The sequence below is a fragment of the Myotis davidii genome, unplaced genomic scaffold (assembly GCF_000327345.1).
Source record: "Myotis davidii unplaced genomic scaffold, ASM32734v1 scaffold44, whole genome shotgun sequence".
NCBI classification, from domain to species: domain Eukaryota; kingdom Metazoa; phylum Chordata; class Mammalia; order Chiroptera; family Vespertilionidae; genus Myotis; species Myotis davidii.
In genome coordinates, this window is record NW_006299705.1 from 7,049,648 (window position 1) to 7,074,324 (window position 24,677).

General features: G+C 35.3%; 1 protein-coding gene across 2 annotated transcripts in view; it reads left to right on the top strand.

Annotated features, from left to right (window-relative positions):
* Positions 1-24,677, top strand: part of ATG10 (autophagy related 10) — a 179,187-nt gene that overhangs the window by 35,554 nt on the left and 118,956 nt on the right. The window contains exon 3 of one of the 2 annotated variants that reach the window (XM_006775500.2): positions 4,224-4,331. The exons of the other annotated variant lie outside the window; for it this stretch is intronic. Coding sequence (XP_006775563.1) covers positions 4,224-4,331 — 108 coding nt within the window. The remainder of the gene's footprint in view (positions 1-4,223; positions 4,332-24,677) is intronic. 2 annotated transcript variants of the gene reach the window in all.

Sequence of the window (24,677 nt, forward strand, 5' to 3'; positions counted from 1 at the left end):
TGAACCGGTTAATAATGCGGATTTTTTTCAATAGCTGGAGTTACACATATGTTGATACATATACGATTTGATATGTATGCTATTTTGTTGTATTGCTCCTTCAGATGACCACTTGTTTGATCGATGGCACATGCACTTTCTGAGCAGCACTTCAAAATGTAGGAAGAAGTGGAAAATTGGGTCCCTGAATGGTTTGCCTCAAAACAAGAAAAGTTCTATTGGGACGGTATCCACAAATTACCTGAAAGATGGGGGAAATGTGTAGCTAGCAATGAACATTACTTTGAATAAAGCACTTCTGATGTTTCCCTTGAAATTATCGTGTTTTGATTACAAAATCTGCATTATTAACCCATTGTCCTTGCTGGTCTCTACTGCTGGTGCAGGGTGGTGGTTCTCAGGTTCTTAGGTTCGTTGTCTTTAAAATGTATTCTTCAGCAATGACGAACAAAACATATTTTTTTGCCTTAAATTAAACCAATGTAGGGGAAAGACCTACTTTTATGAAAGTAAATATTTGTAGAGAAACTAAAATGCTATAAACTCTTTTATTTCTATATTTATTTTTTAAGGCTAATCTTGACTTTTAAGTGATTGATTCTGAAAAGAAAAACTATAGGCTGAATCAAAAACCCCTGTGTACCTCCTAATATATGCTAATAAACAATATCGGGATTTACGCCAAATGAAATTAATATTTCTTAAATTATGAATAATATTAAAAATGACATATCTCTCTACCTTAACTCAATGGAAAAGACACCAAATAATTTACTTAGATCTTATAACATAGGTACATAGGAATTTTTGACTCACCTCTTTTGATATCAAAAGAGATGCATTTTGCATTGCAATTAGAGTTTCACCAAACTGTAGCTTCAAGAAAAAGTTGTATGACCAGTGCTCGGGTATAGAAAAATATGAAATAGCACAATTACCCTCATTTGATGAATTATATGCAGTATATACAATTTAGCTCTAACTGTTCTTTGAATATCTGAACAGTTGTTCCATGTTTTTTCCCGTGTATTGCTTGATTAGTTTTAAATTGTAGACTGTCAGTACTTTTTCTCACAAACACATAGCATTATGGTTTTATTGTATTTGGGAAATCTTTATATAATCAACTATTGATTATCTGTCATACAATAGACTAGCAAATCTTCTAGTTTTAAACTAATAAACACAATATATGTCATTTTATGCAAAGAATATTTTGGTTCAAGTGACAGACAACCCAACCCAAATTGGGTGAAGCAAAGAAGGGAGTTTTGAGGGTCATGTAATTGAAAAATTGAAGGGTAGAGCTAGCTTCAGCTACAGCTGGTTTAAATAGTGTAATCAGGACCTGGTCTCTCAGCATCTTATGCCCTTGCTTCCTTTTGTATTGGCTTCATTCTCAGGCTTCATTTAATTACATGGTGGCTGCCAACACTGGCAGGATTTTATTTTTCTGTTTCAAATCCAATAGAAAAGAGAATAATCTTATCCTCCTCCCCTGCCCTCCAAAGTCCTGACTCACATTTCATTGGTTCTGATGGGATTATTTGCCCTCTAGTCTCTGATACCAGCAGGACTGGTGCCCTGATTGGCCACCAGTGACTGTTCTTAAAGCTGGGGAGCCAAGTCCATGCTGACAGGGGAAGGAGGAAAAGTGTCTACTCTTCCAGAAGAAGGGGGAATGGATACTTGATGTAAAAAGCAACAACAACCGAAAGTACATATCTCTCCATTTACATACAGTGTTATTCAAAGTCATCTACATTGGGTAAATACAAATATTTCAGTGGTAAAAGGCCATTTAAGGATATGCTTTGTAGTTGGATCATATAGAACTGGATTTTTTAATATATATTTTATTGATTTTTTACAGAGAGGATGGGAGAGGGATAGAGAGTTAGAAACATCAATGAGAGAGAAACATCGACCAGCTGCCTCCTGCACATTCCCTACTGGGGATGTGCCCACAACCAAGGTACATGCCCTTGACTGGAATCGAACCTGGGACCCTTCAGCCCACAGGCCAATGCTCTATCCACTGAGCCAGACCGACCAGGGCAGAACTGGAATTTAAAATAATAATTTCACCTATAAAATGCAGAACCTTAATGAAATAATAAAAGATATTGGATACCTGATTGCTTACCTTACAGGCAGGAAGGATATTAAAAATATTTAAGAACCTGGGGCAGTGGCATCACCAAGGCATTCTGAGTTGGGTCCAGTCAGTCAGAGCTGGTGCTGAGCACCACCGACTGGCAGGGTGCTTTGGAGTTGCTGGCGGGATGCCAGCCTTGCTAATGGGGAGGCATTGTAAAGGTCCTACCATATTTCTCAAAACATGTAGTTTCTGTGTGTGTTACCTAACATTAGGCCATAAACAGGGTAGGTTACAACATAGAAATTTATTTTCTCAAAGCTTGGAAGTCAGAAATCAAGGTGTCCGTCTGGAGGGCCATGCTCCCTCCAAAGGCTCTGGAGAAGAGTCGTTTCCTGCCTATTCTAGCCTCTGTTGGTTGATGGCAGTCCTTGTCATGTTTTCGCTTGTAGATGCACCACCCCAATTCTTGCCTTGTCTCCCTGTGGCTTTCTCCCCGTCTGTCTGTGTCTCTGCAGCTACATTTTTCTGTTCTTATCTTATAAGGATACCAGTCATATTGGATTTAAACAATATGACCTTATCTTAGCTTGATTACATCTGTACAGACCCTATTTACAAATAAGGTCATACTCTGGGGAGACATGAATTCTGAGGGGACACTATTCAACCCAGTACAGTTACCTAAAATCAAATGCTCTTGCATAGTGGCATGACACAATTTTTAAAAAAATTTCAATGTTAAGTTGCTTACAAACACTGTAGTTTTTTCTTGTCTTATTTTATAGTTAAAAACTAGATTTTTGAATCTTAGCAAAAGTATTTAAGGGAATTATGAATTTTTTAGTTGAAATGCTATTCTATATATTTTTTACTGCATCATATTAAGTAACCACATATTTCTTAATTATAATTATTTTAAATCTGTTAAAATGTGAATGTTAGTGTGGCAATTTGGGAAGAATTAATAATTTTTATTAACATGTGAGTATGTTTGTGTATGTAGAGGGATTACTTTTTACACTTTATTGAATTCAGACAAGTTTTGCTTAAAAGAAATAGAACTGACAGCAATTAAATGAACATTATCCATTAGTGTATTTAAGAGCAAGTATAAAAAATAGGAGAGAAAAAATAGGAGAGAAATGCAACTGGTGAAGGGCTTAGATATCCTATCTTTCAGGGAACATTTAAAAATGTTGGTAATTGTCTTAAGTCTTTGAAGAATGGCTCTGTGGAAAGAGTATAAATTCTACAGCAGTGGTTCTCAACCTTGGCTGCACATTAGAATCACCCCAGGGTATCTTTTTAAAATCAGGATTAATGGGCCCCATCCTCTGGAAATTCTGTTTCTTTCTTATGGGGTGGGGCCACAACATTAGTAACAAAGAAACAGAATTTCCAGAGGATGAGGCCCAGAAATCAGGATTTTAAAACGATTCCCAGGTGATTCTAATGTGCAGCCAAAGTTGAGAACCACTGTTCTAGAGGGAAGGCCTAAGACCAGTGAGTTAAGGTTAAAAGGAAACACATCAGTGCATTGTAAGACAACACTTTCCCAATGAACAATGTCCCATGTACCAAAATGGAGGTGGCAGTGGTGTAAGGGAGAAAAGGGTAGGCTCCTGGAAGTGCTCAGGAAGGTACTGCATAATTACCTCCCTGGGACATTTTAACGGAGATCTTGCCTTCATCAAGGAATTGAAATTAAAGGTCCCTAGTTTCAAGATTTGTTGCAAGTTCTCCTAAAATTTTTCTTTCTTATATGTTGTGAAAATCAATATTACTTATGTGACAAGATATTTCTATAAGATATTTATATGCTTTTTAACAGCTGCCAACCTAAAAGCTTTGCTTTGTGACCTCTGTTCTGTGGAGTGCTTAAGGGGAAAAAACAGGGAGTAGGGATTTAATTTAAGAGAAGGAAAAGTATCAATAAGTGAGAAAGGTGGGGAACTAAAACTTGTATTTATTGGATGAGTTTATCCCTATTATCTCATCTCATTTAATATACTTAGTTTTTTATTGCTCAGTTTGGAAGTTATAAGTAGCTGTAATTCTTAGAATAATGAATTCTTAAAATAATTTGCATTTTCTTATGTATTTTTTTGATGATGGAACACAGGACTGTTCTGATGGATATATGTGCAAAATACATTTTCAAATAAAAAATGGGACAGTGGTGTCACATCCAGGGACATCTGCCCATGTACAGACGTGTCTTCCTATGGAGGTGAGTGATTTACCATGTCATATTCTCCTTTTCAGTCTTTGTGAGGTATAAATTTAAAATTTTAAATCTGTTAAATATATATTTTTAAAAATTAACTGCCATTGGATCTCAGGCCTGCTGTCAGAGGAGAAGTGAATATCATCTGTCAGGAGATATTTTCTTCATATATATAGATAGATAGATAGATAGATAGATAGATAGATATAGATATAGATAAATATATATATATTTACTAAAATTTTTTCAGTGACCTTGGGTAATAAAATTACACAAGTTTCAGGTGTACAATTCTACAATACATCATCTGGATATTATATTGGAGACCAACCCAAGTCAAGTCTCCTTCCATCACCATTTATCCCCTCTATATCCTTTTCTACCTCCCTCCACTCCTCTTTCCCCCTGGTAATCACCAACTATTGTCTGTGTCTATGAGGGTGTTTTTGTTTTGTTTTGTTTAATCCTTTCACATTTTTCACCAAGTCCCCCAACCTCCTTCCCTCTAACAGCTGCCAGTCTGTTTTCTGTGTCTGAGTCTGTTTCTATGTTATTTGTTAGTTTATTTTGTTCATTAGATTCCACATATAAGTGAAATCATATGGTATTTGTCTCTCTCTGACTGGCTTATTTCACTTAGCATAATGCTTTCCCAGGTCCATCCATGCTGTTGCAAAAGGCAAGATTTCCTTTTTTATCATTGCTACAATATTGAAAGCAGGAATTGTGGTACAGTTGAAATCTACTCTGAGTTGTAGTGAGCCTTTACCCTTTTGGTTTCCACAGATGCTTTCCTTCCATTGCCTATTGGTTTTTATTCTGTGAAATCCCCCAGGACAATACAAATCTCTCCCTCTGCTGCTTAATACCTGGCTGGAGACCTCTTTGCCTAGTTTGCCTCTAACTCTTTTCCCCTGTGCTCTTTAAAAAATGCTAGATATGGGTCTCATTCTGTAGAAGACTTTAACCTTGACTTGAAAATTTTGCTAAATTAAATTTTAATATGGTGATAATGGCTTAGTGGTTTTCTGGGATATTTTCAATGTAATTTTTATCAAAATGTAAAGTAGCCTTATTGTATTTGTTGTTATTAATAACAATGTTTATATGTTCAGTGTGAATATAAATAATAGAGAAAAAGTGAAAAGAGGAGGAAAAAACTCCCATGAATCCTTCAACGGGAGGTAATTACTATTGATATTTTCATAAATACTCTTCCACGTATTTCTGTCATGTATATACATACATAATTGTGTTTTGCAATGAACATGTATATTACAGACATCTTCCCATGTCAGTAAATGTAGAATTCCGTAGTTCTCTTTTAATGGTCCCATTATATTCCATCCTTCGGATGCACCATAATTAAGGAGAGCCTATACTGAAGTAAAATTCTTGAATTCTAAAATAGAAACTTGGGGCTCTAATTGGTGAAGAGCCCCCTCCCCCCCAAAGGAAGACCTTTTTCTCATCATCTATTAAATCAGATCCATTTGACAATCTGGCACTAGCCCTCTCTGCCTGTGTAGGATGCTGGCCTGGAAGTAACTCTCACCAATATAATTTGGTTTGCAAGTTATTCTTGAGGGTATTGTTCTCGGTAATAAATCAAGTGCTCCCAGTGAGTGCTCAAATCTTGATTACTACTTCATGGTTTGAATAACTGACATCAAGCCAAGCATGTTAGGAAGCTTTTCAGTTCATTATATATTAACTCAAGAAATACACATGGAAATGATGATTTCAAAGATGAATTACCAGCTTTTGCTTAACAAGTTGGCAGAGATTTGGAAAGCACTAAAAAGTGGTGTTGACAGTGTGAGGGAACTGACACTTTCTGCTTGATGTTTTAATTTCACAAAGTTGAAAGATGTGCACATACTATGAACAATCTATTCCAAATCCAGGAATTTAGCTTCATAAAATATAAATTTTCCAACTTTTTTTAATTTTGAACACTTCACAACAAATTTTAAACATATGAGAAAATTGAAAGAATTTTGCAGTGAACATTCATGTACTCATCACCTAAACTCTACCATTAACATATTGCTCTGCTTGCTTTATTATATATCCATCCCTCTATTCATTTATCAGTACACATTTTTTGATGCAAAACTTTTACAACAAAGTAAATTGCATGCAAATATTTACAAAGTAATCTGAAATGTACACAAATATTTACCTGCAACAATATTCATTTCACCACTATTTATAACAGGATAAGATGGAAATAACTGAAATGTATGACAGTAATGGGTTAGTTTAATTACAGCACATCCCTGTGATGGAGTTCTTTGTTCAGTAGGTCTGGAGTGAGAATTTGCAGCTCTAACAAGTTTCCAGAGATGCTGATGCTACTGGCCCAGGGATCACACTTTGGGAACCACTGCACTAATCTATAATAGAATGCAGCACAGCTGAGATGGTTAGTTAATATGATGTATGATAGGGTTGATATTGCAATAATATTGATGGAAGAAAGATGTCTTTGGTTGAGCCTGTGATGGAGATTTCTGTTGATATGCTCTTAGCAGAACAAGGGATAGAAGCTAAGGAAGACTGTCATCTCAGCTAAAGATTAACTTTAGTCTGATCCCCTGGGAAGCTCTAGAGCACAAAATACACCCAGAATTAGTCCCACTTTGTGCCCTTGAGGCCATCATTTTGTACTCTGTGACAGTCATTGACTTGTCAGTCAGCCATTGGCTGAAGTGGCGGGAGGCAGCTTCCCAAGTAAGGCAGTTGCAGTTTTACTGAGAAATTCTTCAGGAAAGGGGGCTGCTGTGTGTTATCAGTCAACAATCACAACAGCTGAATGGGGATAGGTACACCATCTTTAAGGGAGCCTGGGCACAGCACCAATGGTTTTACTCTCTGAAACCAACAACATTGGATCTATAGAGAAATATATATATATATATATGGTCTGCATTTAGATGAAAGGGGGAGGCTTGACAGTAATTTGTTTGAGAAACAGCTGGTGATTTTAGTTGACTACAAGTTCAAGATAAGTGAAAAGAATGCCATGGATGCTAGGAAAATTAACTAGAATCCAAGCTACATTAATTAAAGCATAAATGTATCCCAAATATGGTCTGAGGGCCCCTGGTGAGGTGTACCAGAGATACTTTCAGGGACTCACAAGGTCAGTTTTCTAGGCTACCTACCTGTGATATTGCAATAGAGTGAATGCAGAAATGGTTACAAGAACCCAGCTGTCTTCCATTAAACCAGACAGTAAAAAGATTTGCAAAAATGTAAAACACTTTTCATACTAATTTATCTTGTTTTGGAAAATATATTTATTTTTCATAGAAATATGTTATATTGACATATTTTTAAGTGAATTAAAAATATTTTTTAAAATTTCAATTTTAATTTCTAGTACAGTGAATATCAATAGATGTCACTGTCTTAAACAAAAGATCACTGGAATGCTCCATGAATTTTAAAAGTGTAGAGGGGTCCTGAGAACAAAAAGTTTGAGAACCACTGACCTAGATCAACTGAATATTGCATATTACATGTGAAGAACACTGATAACTAGAATATATAATAAATGAACACATAAATAATAGCTTTAAAATACATTATAAGTAGAGTTCATCCATACAAAGAGCATGCCAAGGGCCACAGTGGACTTGAAAACATAGTGAGGAATATTTGAGGGCTATGGGGATGTTAAACTAGAACTAGAAACTTAGGAAGTTTAGTTTTCTGCAGATATATCTAGAAGGGTTTCCTCTGGAAGGACTTGATTTGTTTCCGCGGATAGAACTAGTTTGTGTCTGGAAATTATTCTAGGCAAATCTCTCTAAGGTTTAGACTTGCCTGCAATGAAATAGGTCTACTTGTAAAGTTATGGGTTCCCTCCATTTTTGTGGCAGTGTACATAATGCTTTTTCCAGAACAGTGTTCACCAACTGAAATGTTCAGATGCTGAGAGCATGAGGCAGGTGATGAGTGAGTGCAGTGGGTCCCTGGGAAGTGGTGGGAGCTATGGAGAAGTAAAGAGGGCATGACATCCAAAGGGCACTAGGCATGCAGCTCCAGGTGGATTTTCAAGAAAATGCAGTCATCTGGATTTTTGTGTGTTGACTTAATTAAAAACATATTTATGTGCAGGCCAAATAGACTATATTTATATGCTGTAAATGGTCCTCAGGCCATCAGTTTATAACCAAGCTTCTAATATTATAGAAAGAAGTCCTACATTGTATAGAAGACTGAGCTAGAGGACCTCTGAATTCTCTTTAGAATTTAAAGCCTGATAGTTCTATAACTGTTCAATATCCATACACCACGTTCCCTACTTAAAAATATTCAAAGGAATGCTTCTGCTGATAGTTGTTTCAATTTTTTAAAAATTTTTTTTATGATGTGGGAAATCAATTTACTTCTTTGTTCTAACTAGACCCAGCAGTCTTGATTGCAGAAAGATAGTTGGACTCATGATGTTTATACCTGTGGGATTATCTACAATATTATATAGACAATTGTAGAATTTAAAAAATCAGAGTGAAATATAATGGAATATATAAGTGAAATAATTTGTGAAAATCATAATATTTTTAAAATATAGTTTAAAATGATAGTTCAAAGACTGAGTTAATATTTAGAAATTTCCTAAATATAATGGGGTGTCTTTTAGTTCTGGTTTTGGACAACAGGAGTTCTTATAGGTTAATCATATTAGAGGAGGCATTTATTGAGTGCAGTTAATATGATTTACTTGTGATATTTGTGAGTTTGTGAAGTGACAAGCAAGATTATAGCAATTTTTGAACAAAATCTTTAACAGTAATCAAAAGAAATTTATGGCCTCAATTTAAAATCTTCGAAATATAAATGAGTATTTTCAACAGGAGACAACACAATCAACACTGATCCTTGGGATTTCTTATTATATGGAACTCTTATTTACTTAAATTGATATTGGTGCTAATGTGCCACTTTGTCAAATTATGAGTTTTTGAATTTGAATTAAGTTATAATCATGTAACTGTAGTGAAAAACATTATTTAACAATTGGTTTGCTTTAACAGATATGAGCTGCTTATCCTTTCTACAGCCTTACTTATATAAATAAAATAATAATTTGAGAATAGAAGTATGAACACAAGCTTTCTATGCCAAGTAGGCGATTTTTGATGAAAATTAGTCATTTGAAACTTGTATGTGTGTATTATTGCAAAGTAACTGGAAACTTTAAAAATACTTTGTAAGATTCTAAATTAACTCACTGGCTCATGAGGACTACAATGAGTAGAGTAGAGAAACAAGGTGTAAGTTTTTATTATGTTCAGCATTAAACCACTCAATAAAAGGAAACAGTGAGATGACTATTCAACATGGGGTTGATTGTTAATAATCAGTAGTAGAAATTATTAATAAATGCTTAGAAGAGGGAAACAACCAATAGTCTGTAGAATTGTTTTTCTGTCTGATGTTGCTCTGCTTTTTCTTTTCATCTCTAACTTCTTCATTTATGAAATTCTGAATTATTTTCATAGAATAGTGATGGCTCAGCTTTTGTCTTCTTGGATACCCATACATATTTATTTTAAACTGGTCAATGCCTTTTTTTATACTATTGAAGTTCAGATTTTTCTGTCTGAAGTTAGATTACCGAAGTTCTATTTTTTTTAAACAGATGTCAGAGATGGGTATAGAGCATATACTACTTATTCATCATACTATCTTCATTGCTTTAGAGCCTCAGGTTTCACCTTCAGATTATGTTTTTTTTTTTAAAAAAAAAAACTATGAAAATGATAGAGTCATAAAAATAGCAATGGTAATGATACCGTTGTAATAACCTACTGGGGAAAAAAAGGATTTTTGTCCTGGGGCCTTGCAGGCCACTCACTGGGACCTTCCTTGGTCAGGGCAGGTAGAATATTATAGAGAGCCCTCAACCTATCATAAATTCCCCGAAGCAGAAAGCTGAGAAACTGTAACAGGAGATGATCTCAATTGCCAAAAGAACATATTCAGAGAATGATGATCTTCTGAAGTAACCAGGTCTTCAAATACACTCATTTGCCCTAAGGATTTTATTAAGTGGCTTCTAGGATGAGTTCTATTTTGTATGTCCAAAATAGACTCATATGTCAGAATAGTGTGTGTGTGTGTGTGTGTTTTGTTTTTTTAATAATGGACTAAACGACAAGCCACAGTTCTCAGTGTTAACAATTTATTTGTAAAGCAACTGCTATTTTTAGAAGCATGGGCATGTTGATAAATGTAAATGATGAGTAATAAGCATGATTACCCTTAGTGTTTGAAAATGTAATTATTAAAACAATGTTAAAATACAAGAAAGTCTGTTATATTTTATGTGTGTAGAAACAAACAGAAGCATGTGTAGTCATCACTACTATCTATTGATTGATAGATGAATCTCATGCTGATAAATGGATTTTTAAAGAAAATAATTATTAATACAGCATACCCTAATTCCACTCTTGTGTTTTTCTTGAGGTATTATGGGAAGTTCAAAGACAAAGTAAGATTTAATTTTATTTAATTTAGAATATAAATATATTCCATAGAGTGTGTGGTGTGTGAGCGGGGAGAGTATAGGATATTTAAAAAACTATTCAGGTCTGATTAGGATTTGCAGTTCCAATAAGATTGTGAATTACTGCACTAGTAATATAGTACTATGCAAACTATATTGCTTTATTATATGACAAGTATTTGTTTACTTATTCTTAGAACACATCAGAAACCACATATAGAAATGTGGCACTAAAACGGTTTGAACTGCCTATTAAAATCTTAGGAGTCTTTAGTAGCGTAGTGTTCTGCTGTGAAGCCAAGAAGTCTTATATAGAGGCAGGGGCATGTCACACTAAAACTTTTTTCTTCTCTAGGACCTGGGTACCTGAGTAACATCACTTTGCAAAATTCAGATATTGTATTAGGTTTATTGAGAACCTATCATCTAAATGGCCTTTTAAGGTTACTTCTACCTTTGAAAATTCTCTGTGCACTAGTCTCCTTGGCAGAGCAAAGGGAGTATCTTTTTTTTTGAGAGAGAGAGAGAGAGAGAGAGAGAAATTGAGTTGAATCAATCCAGATAGGTAATGAATTCTCTTTCTATTTATCAAGCTAGTACAAATCCATTTGTAAAGGCACCTGCCATGGCCATTATATTTTAATTCAGCAGTGAGTTATAGCAGAAGGTTTCCTTTATGTGTAGTTCTAATATTGATGTGTTTTTTTAAATCAAAAGTACGATCACTTCTAGAAGCAGATATGGACTGGAGAGAACACTGAGCTGATATTTCTATATGACAATCTGGCTTCTAATTCAGAATGCTTATGTCTAGTTGTAAAGGTCTAACAGGAACCAATTGTTTCTGAGGAAGGACAGCACACTATTGAAAGTGTTCTGATTATATATTCCTCCCATTTTTTAATGAGTTTAAGATGCTTTCCAGGATAGAGCTCTTAAAAAACATTTAATGAATTGATTGGGGGTTTTAAACTTTATGTGGTCTTTTTTCATGGAGAACTGCTGAGCCTGCTTGATTTTATAATCAAATCTAAAATAAGTGAAACCGAACCACTATTTAATACTTCTTTCACTCTTTGAGTTTTGTGTTTGTTTTTTTTTAAGTCAGTGGAGACTCCATAATGTTAGAAGGGATACATTGCAATGAGATTTGATCTAACAAAAGATTAGATAGAATTTAAAATGTTTGGGTTTTCAAATTATTTTATTAATTATAGCTAACATTCTTTTTCTTCCTTAGTTAAATTGAAAAGGTTCATTTAAAAAATATTTTCTGGAGTGAAAGAAATGTCCTTTAGCATAATTTTCTATGCAGGGCTGAAAAACAGTCTTTGTCATATATTGTGAAAAAAATTGAATGTTAAAATGGAAATGTGGAATCTTGTGGTAAACTGCAATCTTCAAATGTTTAAAAGATTGTTGATTTGTTGTTGTTGCTTTTGCTTGAGTGAAATTTGCTCCTTGTCAGGATTTTTTAAGCTGTCAGATAAAAACTATCAGATAGAATACTATTTTACTACAATTCCATACATGTAGATTGCTGCTTACATAATAGGACCCATATAGCACCCCATATTTCCTCCAATAATACCTAAAATATAGCCTGTCTTTAAAATGCAGATGAGTTATTTCCAGGGAGAGAACAAAACATTTTTAAACAGTAGTAGTGATTCAGAACCAACCACTGAACGCCAAGCACTGACCTGATTAGATCACTCTGATCACCACTGTGTCCTTAGCATTTCTCGGTGGCTGGCATATAAATGCCAGAAACTAATATAGCCTGTATCTTGGGTTCTCTGGATTGGCAATACCTAGAATTTCCCTTCTCCCCAATATACCTTAACTAAAAGTCAGCAGTTAGAATAAATATTTTATTGTTATCAATTTATTATCCATTTATTAAATGGTATTCAGTAAATGAAGTGGCTAGGAGTATTTGTTAAAGTTTATTTTTAATTTATGTGCCTAAGCGTGAATAATAATTTTATCTTTAAGTAAATGAAAATAACCAAGTTTTAAACTGTTAAAGGTTTTCAAAGTGAAAAGCTAAAGGGAAAAACTCTATGAAGGAGGCATCAAAGTGTTGTTTTTGATTGCAGAAATCAAAATAATGGCAACGTCAATAATGTTCTTACATATGGTCCTTGCAAATTTGCTGTTTTAGAGGCGTTCTTCATTCTTAGCAAACTGTTAGTCTCATGTATTTGTGAGAGATTTAATGTATATGCATTGAGAGAAGTTACATCTAGTTCTAGCTAACCTCAAAGGAGCCTTAGGATAGAAATTACAGGTTTGTCTCAGCTATTGTTTAGAATGGATTGAAAAGAGGGGAAAGGCTATCAAGCTGGCAGCATTACTTACATAAAGAACATCTGGACGGGAGCTTGAAAGAATGCCTTCTTTGACCAGTCCGCCAGAAAGCACAACAGCCTGGTCTATTAAACTGGTCGCTATGCTCTGCTTGCTTGACCCTACCTTATTTTGAAGGAAAAGAAAAGTAGTTGTAAAAAAAAGAAAAAGAAAAGTAGTTGTAATCTGAAAGTGACAAGACAGTTTGGATGAGATTGTTAAAATGATTGTTGACTAATTTGAAATGATATTATTAAATGCTCCCTTTTCAATAATTATTTGTGAAATAGTCTAACCTTAGTCACCCTTAGGTTTGTTAGATGTGAAACAAAAGAGAAAAAACACAATGATGATCTCAAACTCTGAAATCTTTCTCTTTGTCTATACCTCCTTATTTTCAACTATTTTAAACCCTTGTCTGAACGTGCTCTGGACATTCTTTTTGTCTCAAGACCCTCAATGATACAAGTTCCTTTTGCCTTCTTACTTAGCCTTGACTTTAGCTTTCTTGGTAATGCCCACAACACGGAGGTTCCATGCCTTGCTCTTGGTCCTATTCATTCATTCATGCCAACCTATATCAACACTTCTCAATTCTCTTCTATAATTCTATCTCTCTTCTTTCCTTCTCTGCCTGATTTCTTGAATAAGTAACCTTCACTCATTTGTCACTCATTCCAACTTCAACTCTTTCTTTTGACTTTTACCAAAATCAAGCTATGAACATTGCTCCCATCTAAGTTACCAGTTACCTTATAATCACCACATTTAGTGTCTTCATCCTTCTTGACCACATTATAACATTTGACTAAGCCCTTTCTTCTTTAAATTCTCTTTTTTGGTCTCTGTAATACTGGTGACAATGAATTCTTTTTTATTATCTCTTTCTAACAGGTTATTTTCACTACTATTCTTTGGCAATAGTTCCAACATCTTCCCTAAATCAGAGTGCTTGGGAAGTGTTGAAAGTCAACCCAGGGAAACCAAGGTGAATCCAGAAGCAGGAGTGGGGCTGAAAATGAGAAACCGAGTTAATAGTAATGACTTTAAAGCTAATCAGAGGATATATGTCAGTTACCTCAAATAAAGTTGAAGTGCCCTAGCTTTCCAGTTTGACAGCTGGTATTTTAAGTCAGAATGACTTAAAAACATGGAATTTGGCAACAAGAAACTCCAGGCCTTGGGAAGGATTCTATCTGCATATTTGACTGCCTTATGAACCTGTCACTCAATCTTAATTTCTACAGTTACTCTCAGTACTTAGGAGAGGCTGTAGCACATTCTGGTTATTCTTCAGGTGGGAAACCAACTTCTAAAAATGCATCATACTCATTTGGTGACATTGAGTACTGGGTGGGATTAGCCTGCAAGAAGGAGTCTAGTACCTTTTACCATATATTCCATTTTGGGTTCTTGAGTGTGGCTGTAGGGGATATGATGATGAGTATAGAAAGTGGTGGGGAGATGCCAGAGTGCTTTTGCCCAAAGGAAAGGAATTCCAGGTGGAACGCGAGAGTCTTAAGTTATGACTTCAGATTGCTCAGAGGAGTAGTTGGAGTTTTTAGCATGGTTTGTCCACATCTTCTGTTCTGGGGGTAGTGGGCTAGTTGTGTTAGGGCATTAGGACTAATTGCTGGTGTGTTGTTAGGTCCCTGAATCTGGGATTTTCATTCAGGTTAGTAGGGAGTACTGAGAGTAAGAGACAGACCAAGAAAGAACCCATTAAGGAAAACTGAGATTTAAACACCAGGAATTCAAGTACAAAACACTAATCCAAAGTAGAGGGAATGATGGTGTCATGAGTTTGAAGTTGGGCAGTGATAAGACTGCAGTGAAGTTAAGTGGGGAAAAGGGAGGAGGATCCCGAATGACTTCTCTAACCATCTAAAGCAGTGGTTCTCAACCTTGGCTGCACATTAGAATCACCTGGGAATCTTTTTAAAATCCTGATTTCTGGGCCCCATCCTCCAGAAATTCTGTTTCTTTGTTATGTGGTGGGGCCACAACATTAATAACAAAGAAACAGAATTTCTGGAGGATGAGGCCCAGAAATCAGGATTTTAAAAAGATTCCCATGTGATTCTGATGTGCAGCCAAGGTTGAGAACCACTAATCTAGAGTGTGCTTATCTTCCTTGCCATTTATGGATGCATGGTATTCACCTGTGTCATACAGGTCTAAAGAGTTAGGCAGAGCTGAGAGTGTGACGATGTGGCCAGGAGAACCAGATGGGGGTCTATAGTTTGCATGCTTTTTTCTGGCCCTGGTCCTTGTCTGTATATTTCTTGTTTTAGTCTCTTGCTTGTTAGAGGGTATCTTGTGAGTCTTTCTGGATAGTCTACGGCTGTTACAGGTATTGGCTTATAGCGTGGGTTATTTATAGCTTTGCTCAGAGGCGGTGTACAGAGCTGAGGGAAGCTATAGTGTAACATCTCCCCTCATAAACTGCTGGTTCCTTGAGTGTAGGATCCATAGTTTATTTATCTCTGTAGCACTTTCTCAGAGAATTATTTTTAATGAATGACATACCAAAAGAAGAATTATAAAGAAAAATTTAGTTGTAGTCTATTGAAGAGTTTTTTGTGAAGATATCCAGTGTAGCCTTATTACTCTACTATAAGCATTTTATGAAATAATGAAGAAAAAGATGAGAACATACTGGTCTGAAGTCTGTTGCTTGCAGAAGCTCTAAGGTATATTATCCCAAAGGACCAAAAGTGTCATATTTGACAGGAGATCTTTTTCAAGACAAGTTTACCAGTTTCCACACTGAAACTTTTACATATGAGATGATTGGTAGTTTAGTGTTCTTTTTAAAAATAATAAACAAATGAATGTTTCAGGAAACCTGTGATAGACTGAATCAGATGGAACTGATTTAATGTTATGGATAATTACATAATTAGTGCTGTAAAAAATAAACCATACTTTCTACTTGATGGACTGGAGCTGCTGAGAAGGAGGTGTATAATTATACAATCAGCATCCTCCTCCTATGCTGATTCTAGATCATCCTTTTTCTGCCTTGTGTTCGACAGGGCTTCCTGTCTTGTGCTTCCTGGTGTTATTTAAGTGAGCAGAGTTGAGCACTGAGTAGTTTCTAGTCCCTTGATAAGTCTCTCCATGATCTGGTTCTGTGTGAGAGCACCCTCTGAGACCAGTGGCTTTTAAACATTTTTATATAAACCAATAATAAGAAATTCCTTTTACATCAGGACCCAGTACACACCATATGCAAGGTTCATGCAACAATTCTTATTCTTTCTGATCTACTGCTCTCTCTCTTTTTTTTTTTTTAATGCTGGTTGAGACCCACCAATTGATTTCAGAACCTATTAATGGTTCGTTACTGAGATTTAGAAAATATTACTTAGACCTTTGGTGATTGCTAACATCAGTAGAAGGGATTCAGAGAGTAGTATAATGGGGCTTCTGTGGGCTTTGGGTAGCAGCTGGTGGGCCATGGTTGAAAGAGCAAGGGCTTTGGAGTTGGGCAAATTTGGTTCTACATTTCTACTTTTCCTCATTTTAACACATTAACACGTACTTTGAACATGTTACTGAACCTCTTTGAGCCTCAAATCCCTCATCTGTAAACTTGGGTCCGAAATACTTAAAGGAGTGAGGAGGTGGAGAATTGGGGGGCTGTCGAAAAGGGGGGTTGATATATGCATTAAATGATATCATGGAACAAAACACCCGGCCAGTGCTGTGAAAGTAAAACACATAATGCGGTAGGCACGTTGTAAAGTTTATATTGCTTTCCCCATTCTTTTTTCCACATCAAACTCTTCAACAAATAGAAAGGTGTGGTAGCAATCCCTGCCTTACAGGGTGGTTGTAAGGATCAAATAGGACAATGGGAGCCAAGGATTAACAAATGTTAATTTTTATTAGTGCCACCTTAAGGCAGCTTTACTGTTTTAGAATAAATCTTTGTGCAAGTGGGATAGAGTCCTACAACAGTTAAGTGACAGCACTAGAAAACAAAACTGGTTCTGAAACTTTGTACTGTGACTTTAGTAGCAAGGATTGTTTTGAGATATAGTGGAACTGTATGTTGATTGGAGAGCTGCTATCAAAACTGCCGAAGGATGATTTATAGTGCCTATTATAAATTACTCTACACAAGTTGTTCCATATTGCATTATGTATAGAATTTAAAGAAACTTCAAAATTATTCAACAATGGCTTTTGCTTCAAGACCTGGGAAATGAACATCAGAAGACAATTAATTACCTATTATATTATTTCTGCCGTTTCCTTTACCATAACTGGAATGCAGTATAATACTTTGTGAGACTTAGAAAAATGTAACCTCCGACTCACAGCTTGAAATCTCAGGAGGGGGCAGAATTTTCATTGTGCATTTTTATAAAGCCACCTTCCTTTCTTTAAATATGTCATTGTTTTTACTACTTCTGAACCAGTTCATGATTTTGAAATGCTATTTAATTTCTTGCTTGGAAGGAAAATTTTGGGGTTTGATGCTGTCTGTGCTTCTCTCTTCCATTTATCTTTTCTCTAGGATTCTACTGATATTGTGATTATTTAGTGGTAACCTGGGTTTTGTTGGTCATGGGGAAGGGTCATAAATCAGCCAAGGCAACTATGCAGCATTGACAGCTACAGAGCATCTTTTCCATAGCTCTTATTCTCCGCAGCACCCAGTCTCCGGTTGCTTTGAAATGTTTCAGTCTCACGTTGGGCCTATGTTGGTTGATTTCTCTGCCATTTCTATATTTCCAGTCCCTTAACTGGTGTTTAGAAATCACCTAACACTTTATGTTAAGTTCAAATTGCACTTACATTCCGGGGAAAAGGCCTGGCTCCTTTAAGACAGAAGCACCTTTTTCTCTGCCAGAAAGCTCATTGTGAAACTGAAGGGCTTAACCAAAAAGGGCTTCAATGTAAATTGAATATTGGTAGAGAAGGGAGGTTAATTGGCCTTAGTAACTTGGTTGCTAAGGAAGCATTTTCCTGATTGGGAGGACACTCCCCTGGGTTCTCTGCAGCTTCTTGTGGACCTAAGATGCTTTGTTTTATTCTTGCTTTCTGTGTCTGAGTTGGAAGAGGAGAACGGAAAGCTAGCCTAGGAATGAAAAGCTGTGGGAAGCAGATGGTTGCTCTCTCTTAGCTACAGAAAGGGAGAGCTAAATTCTGACTAGTAACAAGCCAATGCCAACAGAGTCTGTATAAGGCAGACAGTTGGAAAATACCATGAGGGCAAGATATAAAGAGCTTGTATAGGAAGACAGAGAGGTTATATACTAGGAGTGTTCAGTGCCTGAAAACATGTGAAAGAAATTAAAAGTATTTAGAGTGGACATCCAACATCCATGATAACTAATGGGGTTAAATGTTTTCAATATGACTGGGTTTATTCAGAGGGGATATCTGGCTTGTATTTAGTTGTTTGCATTTTGAAGGTTTTGTACTGTATTGTATATTAAATTTAGTAGATTTAGAATTTGTTAATATATAATTATTTAAATAAAGAATGTTTAGTTATAAACATCTCTTTATGTGATTGTTATAGCTCATTGCTTAGCAGTAATAACAGTAACTTTAGTGTAAATAACTTACAAATTTTTGCATTGAAATATTTTTTCCAAAACAAAAATGTCTTTGAATATTGACTATCCATATATGCTAAGCTCTCTGGTTATATTTTATGTAATTTGTGAAGTATTATTTCTGCATACTAAATGATACTCCACTGGTCTCAGGAAGTTAATGCCCATATTTTGCTTAATTTTATTTTTAAGTCATTGCTTCATTCAACAAATATTTTTGAGTCTCTGTTGAACATCAGGCACTGTGTTAAAGGATGCCAGAAGGAATGAAACACTCCCCTGTCACTACAGGAAGTAGTGACATATTCTCAAAAAGGTTTGGAAAATGAACATTATTTACTGGCATTTTATGACCTGTTCTATATTTCCAATGTTTTCTTCCTAATTAGTATTGAATATTATTGTTTGTACTGAGTATATTATTTATAGTTTTTTGTAACACTGTGAAATTCTCTTTTTAATAATTTTTTATTTTTCGTGTACAGTTGACATACAATATTATATTAGTTTCAGGTGTACAACATAGTGATTAGACATTTATATAACTTATGAAGTGATCACCCTGGTAAGTCCAGTACCCATCTGATACCATACATAGTTATTACAATATTATTGATTATATTCCCTACTGTACTTTATATCCTAATGACTGTTTTTGTAACTGGCAATTTGCACATCTTAATTCCTTTATTTTTCTCACCCATCCTCCCACATCCCCTCCCATCTGGCGACCATCAGTTTGTTCTATGTATCTTATGAGTATGTTTCTGTTTGTTCATTTATATTATCAGATTTCATATATAAGTGAAATCATATGGTATTTGTCTTTCTTTGTCTATTTCACTTAGCATAATACCCTCTAGGTTCCTCCATGATGTTGCAAATGGCAAGATTTCACTCTTTTACAGCTGAGTAACACTCCATTGTATATAAGTACCACAACTTCTTCACTCATTTAATTGCTCCCATATCTTCACTATTGTAAATAATGCTGCAGTAAATATAGGGGTACATATATAGTATTTTGAGTTTCTTTGGATAAGAACCCAGAAGTGCAATTTGCTGGTCCTTCTTTGTCTCTTGTTATAGCCTTTGTTTTAAAATCTTTGTCTAGTACCCGTATTACTATCCCAGCATTTTTTATTTCCGTTTACATTAACTTTCCTTTTCTGTTCCTTTTCTTTATTCTGTGTGTGTGTGTAAAATTTTTTTAAACAGTATTATTTGGATCATTTTTATGGGACGATACTTAAAGAGATACCTAGAATTCTTTGGCTTCTCCTATAATGCTAGAGTGTCATAGGAGGAGGCACAAGTAACCCCTTTGGAGCTTACCTTTGGTTTTCAGGGCCATATAGTTCTTGTGTGTGAATGTGGCTGGAGGATCTTAGAGAAAAAGCAAAATGTGATACTTTTGAAAAGGGCCTCTGATTATAGTATTCTCAGAGAAGGTAGTTTAACATGGAGGTACTTGAGTATAATCAGAAGGCTTAGTAAATCAGAGATGAATCTTACACTAGAAGGCTAGACAAGATTGTCAAGTAAAAAACATTGATAAAATATAGACTAAATTGGAATACCACACTGGTATAGTAATAGAATAATATATTAAATTTATATGAAGAGTACTCAATGGTCCTCTTTCCTTTTTAATGTCAGGTGCAGGTACAGTTTGATAGTTTAAAAACATTTTTTTCTAAGCCTACATTTTGTTCAGATTTATTTAATTCTTATTTTTTTCAGATTTATTTAATTCTAGTTTATTAATTCTAATCTTGCTACACAATCCATTGGTTTAGGCTTTTAACAGCCTTTGTAACTTGTATTGTGTTTCAAAGCTCGGAGGTTTAATGAATGAAAGGTGTTTTCAGGGAGAAAGTAGAGCAACAAATATGAGGTTCAGTGTTAAAAGGTAACCATTTTGTAGCTTTTGAGCAGAATGATGAATAAATGAGAATAACTGGCATTTGTAATAATAATATTTAGTGACTCTTTGGATGTCACATTTATTTTAACTCAGTGTTCATTACTTTAGAATAAGTGTATTGCTTATTTTTTGTAGCTGTGAAAGAGGTCGAACTGAGCTGAGATTTAAAAAAAAAATTTTTTTTTAGAACTCAGCTGCTTCTATTAAGATGAAGCTAGCTAGTAAACTCATTAAGTAAGGACCGTAGGCAGTTCCCTAGTGCTGAGACTGAACGCACAGTTTTGCAGGCATCTTTGCATCCCCGTCATGAATGACCTTGAAGGAAGCCAGCACTTCATAAAGCAAAATCCTCTCTGTGGCACTTCGTTCTGATTTGATTGATGCTTTAGAAGAAGCTGTAAGATTTTATTTTCTTTATAGTGCAGGGCATATACTCCTTATACTTCATAGATTTTGTACTTGTCTGGATATTTTGTTGGCAGGTTCTTATATGTTCTGGTCTTTCACTGGCTGCAGTACAAGTAAGCAGTGAAATCTCTCTCCTTTGATCAATTATTATTAGGGAGTAAGGTCTTGGTGCATTGAGATCATGGTTTTTAAGAATGGAAAAATACTGACTCTCTAACTTGAGTGTACTACAATAATTTTTCTTCCATCATAATCTTTTCCAGCATCTCAGGGGCCTGAAGGGTCTTTAATACTGAGGTTTTCTGATTTATATTATTCAAAGGTTATGCATTCCTGTCTAGCCATTATCCACTGTGCTTTCTTAGATTGATAGTTCCCTTCCTTTTCAGTTGTTTTACTTTAATGTGCAGTGATGGAGGTTTTCAGTATACATTTTTATATCCAAAGTAAAAGACACCAGAAATCTTAGAAGATAGAAAGATTGTTTTACCTCTTTGGAATACTTGGTCATTTCCTACATAAGAAGTTGTAAGTAAGGATTAAATAATAAAGGTGCAACCATATTAAAAAATGTTTAATAGCTATGTATTTTAATGAAGAGTTGAATTGATTAAAATGTTTTATGTCACCATGTTACTGTTGTTAATAAGCCAATTATAATTTATAATATAAAATAATGGAATAAAGAGTGACAATAGAATTAAAAATATAAAACCATGATAAACAACAATAGACAAATAAAATAGTAATAGCATTAGGGATATGACTGAAATTAAAAAATACATATTATGATCCTGTTCTACATGTGTGTGAATGATTGTTTTAAGTATGCATACTAGTTGTTTTTATATTGCCTTAAAACCCCTGCAAAACGTAGAGGCTTTAAACAACAATATGACGTTGGAGTCACATGATGGTCCAACTGGGCTGGACATCCAAGATGGCTTTTTCACTCAAATATTTGGTACTTCAGCTGGGAGGACTGGGATAGTTGGGTCTCCTTTCTACATGTCTTTTCTACATGGCTATCTTGGGCTTCTCCCAGTATGGCTATTTCAGGTAGTTGGACTTCTTAGCTGGTGACCTTCTCCCTTGGAGCACATAGTCCAAGAGACTCAGATGGCAGCTGGAGGACTTCTTATAACATAGCCTTGGAAATCATGCAGCATCACTTCTTCCACATTCTCTTGGTCAAAAGTGGGTTTCAGGGCCAGCCCAAATTCAAAGGCAGGAAACCATACAAGGATATAGTTTATTGTGGGGGGAAGGAGAGGTGAGGAGAAGGAAGAGAGGTTCTTTAAAAATTAGCTACTGCAATCTGTAATATTCATTCATAATGTGTAATCACCATTTCACTGTATATTTGATAACATTTGTATCAGTATACTTCCAAAATTAAAATTCAAAATAAGTAACAATATTTTGTTGCTAAAATATACTTTTATATGTAGATTAGTAAGAGTGTTAGTTGCAATGAGAAAAACAAAAAATTAGTGTCTTAGTGCTTTCATTTCAGTTTATGTTGAGTACATACTAGGAACAGGGTCATTAGAGAAAAGATATAGGGAATTATAAGATCCTGCCTTACAAGACTCAACATTCAAGCAAATGTTAGTTTTTGAGACAAGGTTTACACATCAAGGTTCAAATAGAAATGCATAGCAGTGACACAGAATTTCAAGGAAGGGAGAAATAAACATGGTCTGAAATGATTCAGTAAGTTTTCATAAAACTAGTAGATTTGAGGCTAAGCCAAGGACGGAAGAACGAATGAAATATGGGGTAAGTGAAAAGCCCAAGGATGATACAACCTGACTATGTGGAAGCTCTCAATGTATTGAAGAGTTCTGTGTGACAATGAAAATTATTATGAATGGGGCTTAGGGGTCTGTCCCCTGATGAATGGGACAGAACCATGTAAGGTATGGCTGGATTGTGGAGAGCTTTGGTAGATGGCCTATGTTGTTTTTCCCTGTTCAGCACTCATTTTCCACTTTTCTGATTAGGTTCTTTTATTATCTCTCAACTCACTCATTCGGTGAATATTTACTGAGCTTGTAACATACTTCAGACTGTTCTATATGCTGGAGTTACAGTGGTGGATCTCACTGTCAGAGCCCTGCCCTCAGGAATCTTCCCCTATGGGAGTTGTTTTGGCGAAACAGTTAATTAAAGGACTCTGAGCACGTGACTAACCTGCATGGCCCAGGGGTGGAAAATGACTGGAGTTGACTCGTTCCGATGGTGGTGCCCTGCAGAGTCTGTTAGTTCTTTTCATCCACATTCTCACAGCTAACATGTTCCTGTCTTTCCCCAGGCATAGTTGTTAAGTTTTTCCTTAAGTTCTAGCAACTACCACCCATCCTTTTAATAAATTCCTTTTTGCTTAACTTAGCACCAGCATTTTAGAGTTTTATTGCTTGCAGCCAGTGAACCTTAAGACAGTATTATATGCCTAGTCTCTTCCTAAGGGATGTGAACTATGTCATGTAATCAGTAAGACACTGTTGGCAGTTTCTGAACACAGAGAGAGTTATTTGTAAGAAGATTTGCAGCTATCTCGATAGGTTGGAATAGGGAGTGATTACAGTTAGAATGACCAATTAAAAGGCTGTTGAAATATCCTGGTATATAGGAATGAGGGGTAAATTAGGGTGATTGCAGGAGTAGAAAGAAGTGATGGGGAATAGCAGGGCTGGGATTAGGGTGAATCAAGACAGGCGTACTCACCTATAATGAGTACTTTAAATTTTGTGTCTTGTGTACCTTTTTTACATTATCCCGGGCATGCTATTTGCAGGCATTAAAAGGCATACATATCAGAAAGGAAGAAATAAAACTGTCTGTATTTATAGACAACATGGCATGATTTTTTATGTAGAAAATTCTAAGAAATCTACAAATTCTTGAGCTAATAAGTGAGTTTATCTATGTCACAGGATACAAGATAAACATACAGAAATCAATTTTATTTCTATATATTATCAATGAACCCATGGACAATGACATTACAATGATCACTTACAGTTGCTCAAAAGAAACTGAAAATACTTAAGTGTCAATCTAATAAAATGTTCATAGGACTTGTATGCTGAAAATTATATAACCCTGATAAAAGAAATAAAAAAGAAAATCTCAGTAAATGGAGAGATGTATTCCCTTTATTTGTTCATGGATTGGAAGATTCAACATAGCAATGATATCTATTCTCTCTAAATTGATATATAGATTTATACAATTCCTGTCAAATTCCAGCAAGATTTATTATAGATATAGGCAATATTGTCCTAAGATTTATATGAAAAGGCAAAGCAACTAGAATAGCCAAGCCAGTTTTTTTTTAAAGGTACAGAGGGAGCAATCAGTCTAGCTAATTTCAAGACTTACTATGTAGTTACAGTAACCAAGACTGTGTGGGCATTAGTGGAGGATAATCATGTAGAGCAATGAAATAGAATAGAGAACCCAGAAATGGATCCACATAAATATGTCCAACTTATTTTTTTAAATAATCGCATGAGGATATGTTATTGCTGAGAGAGAGAGAGAGAGAGAGAGAG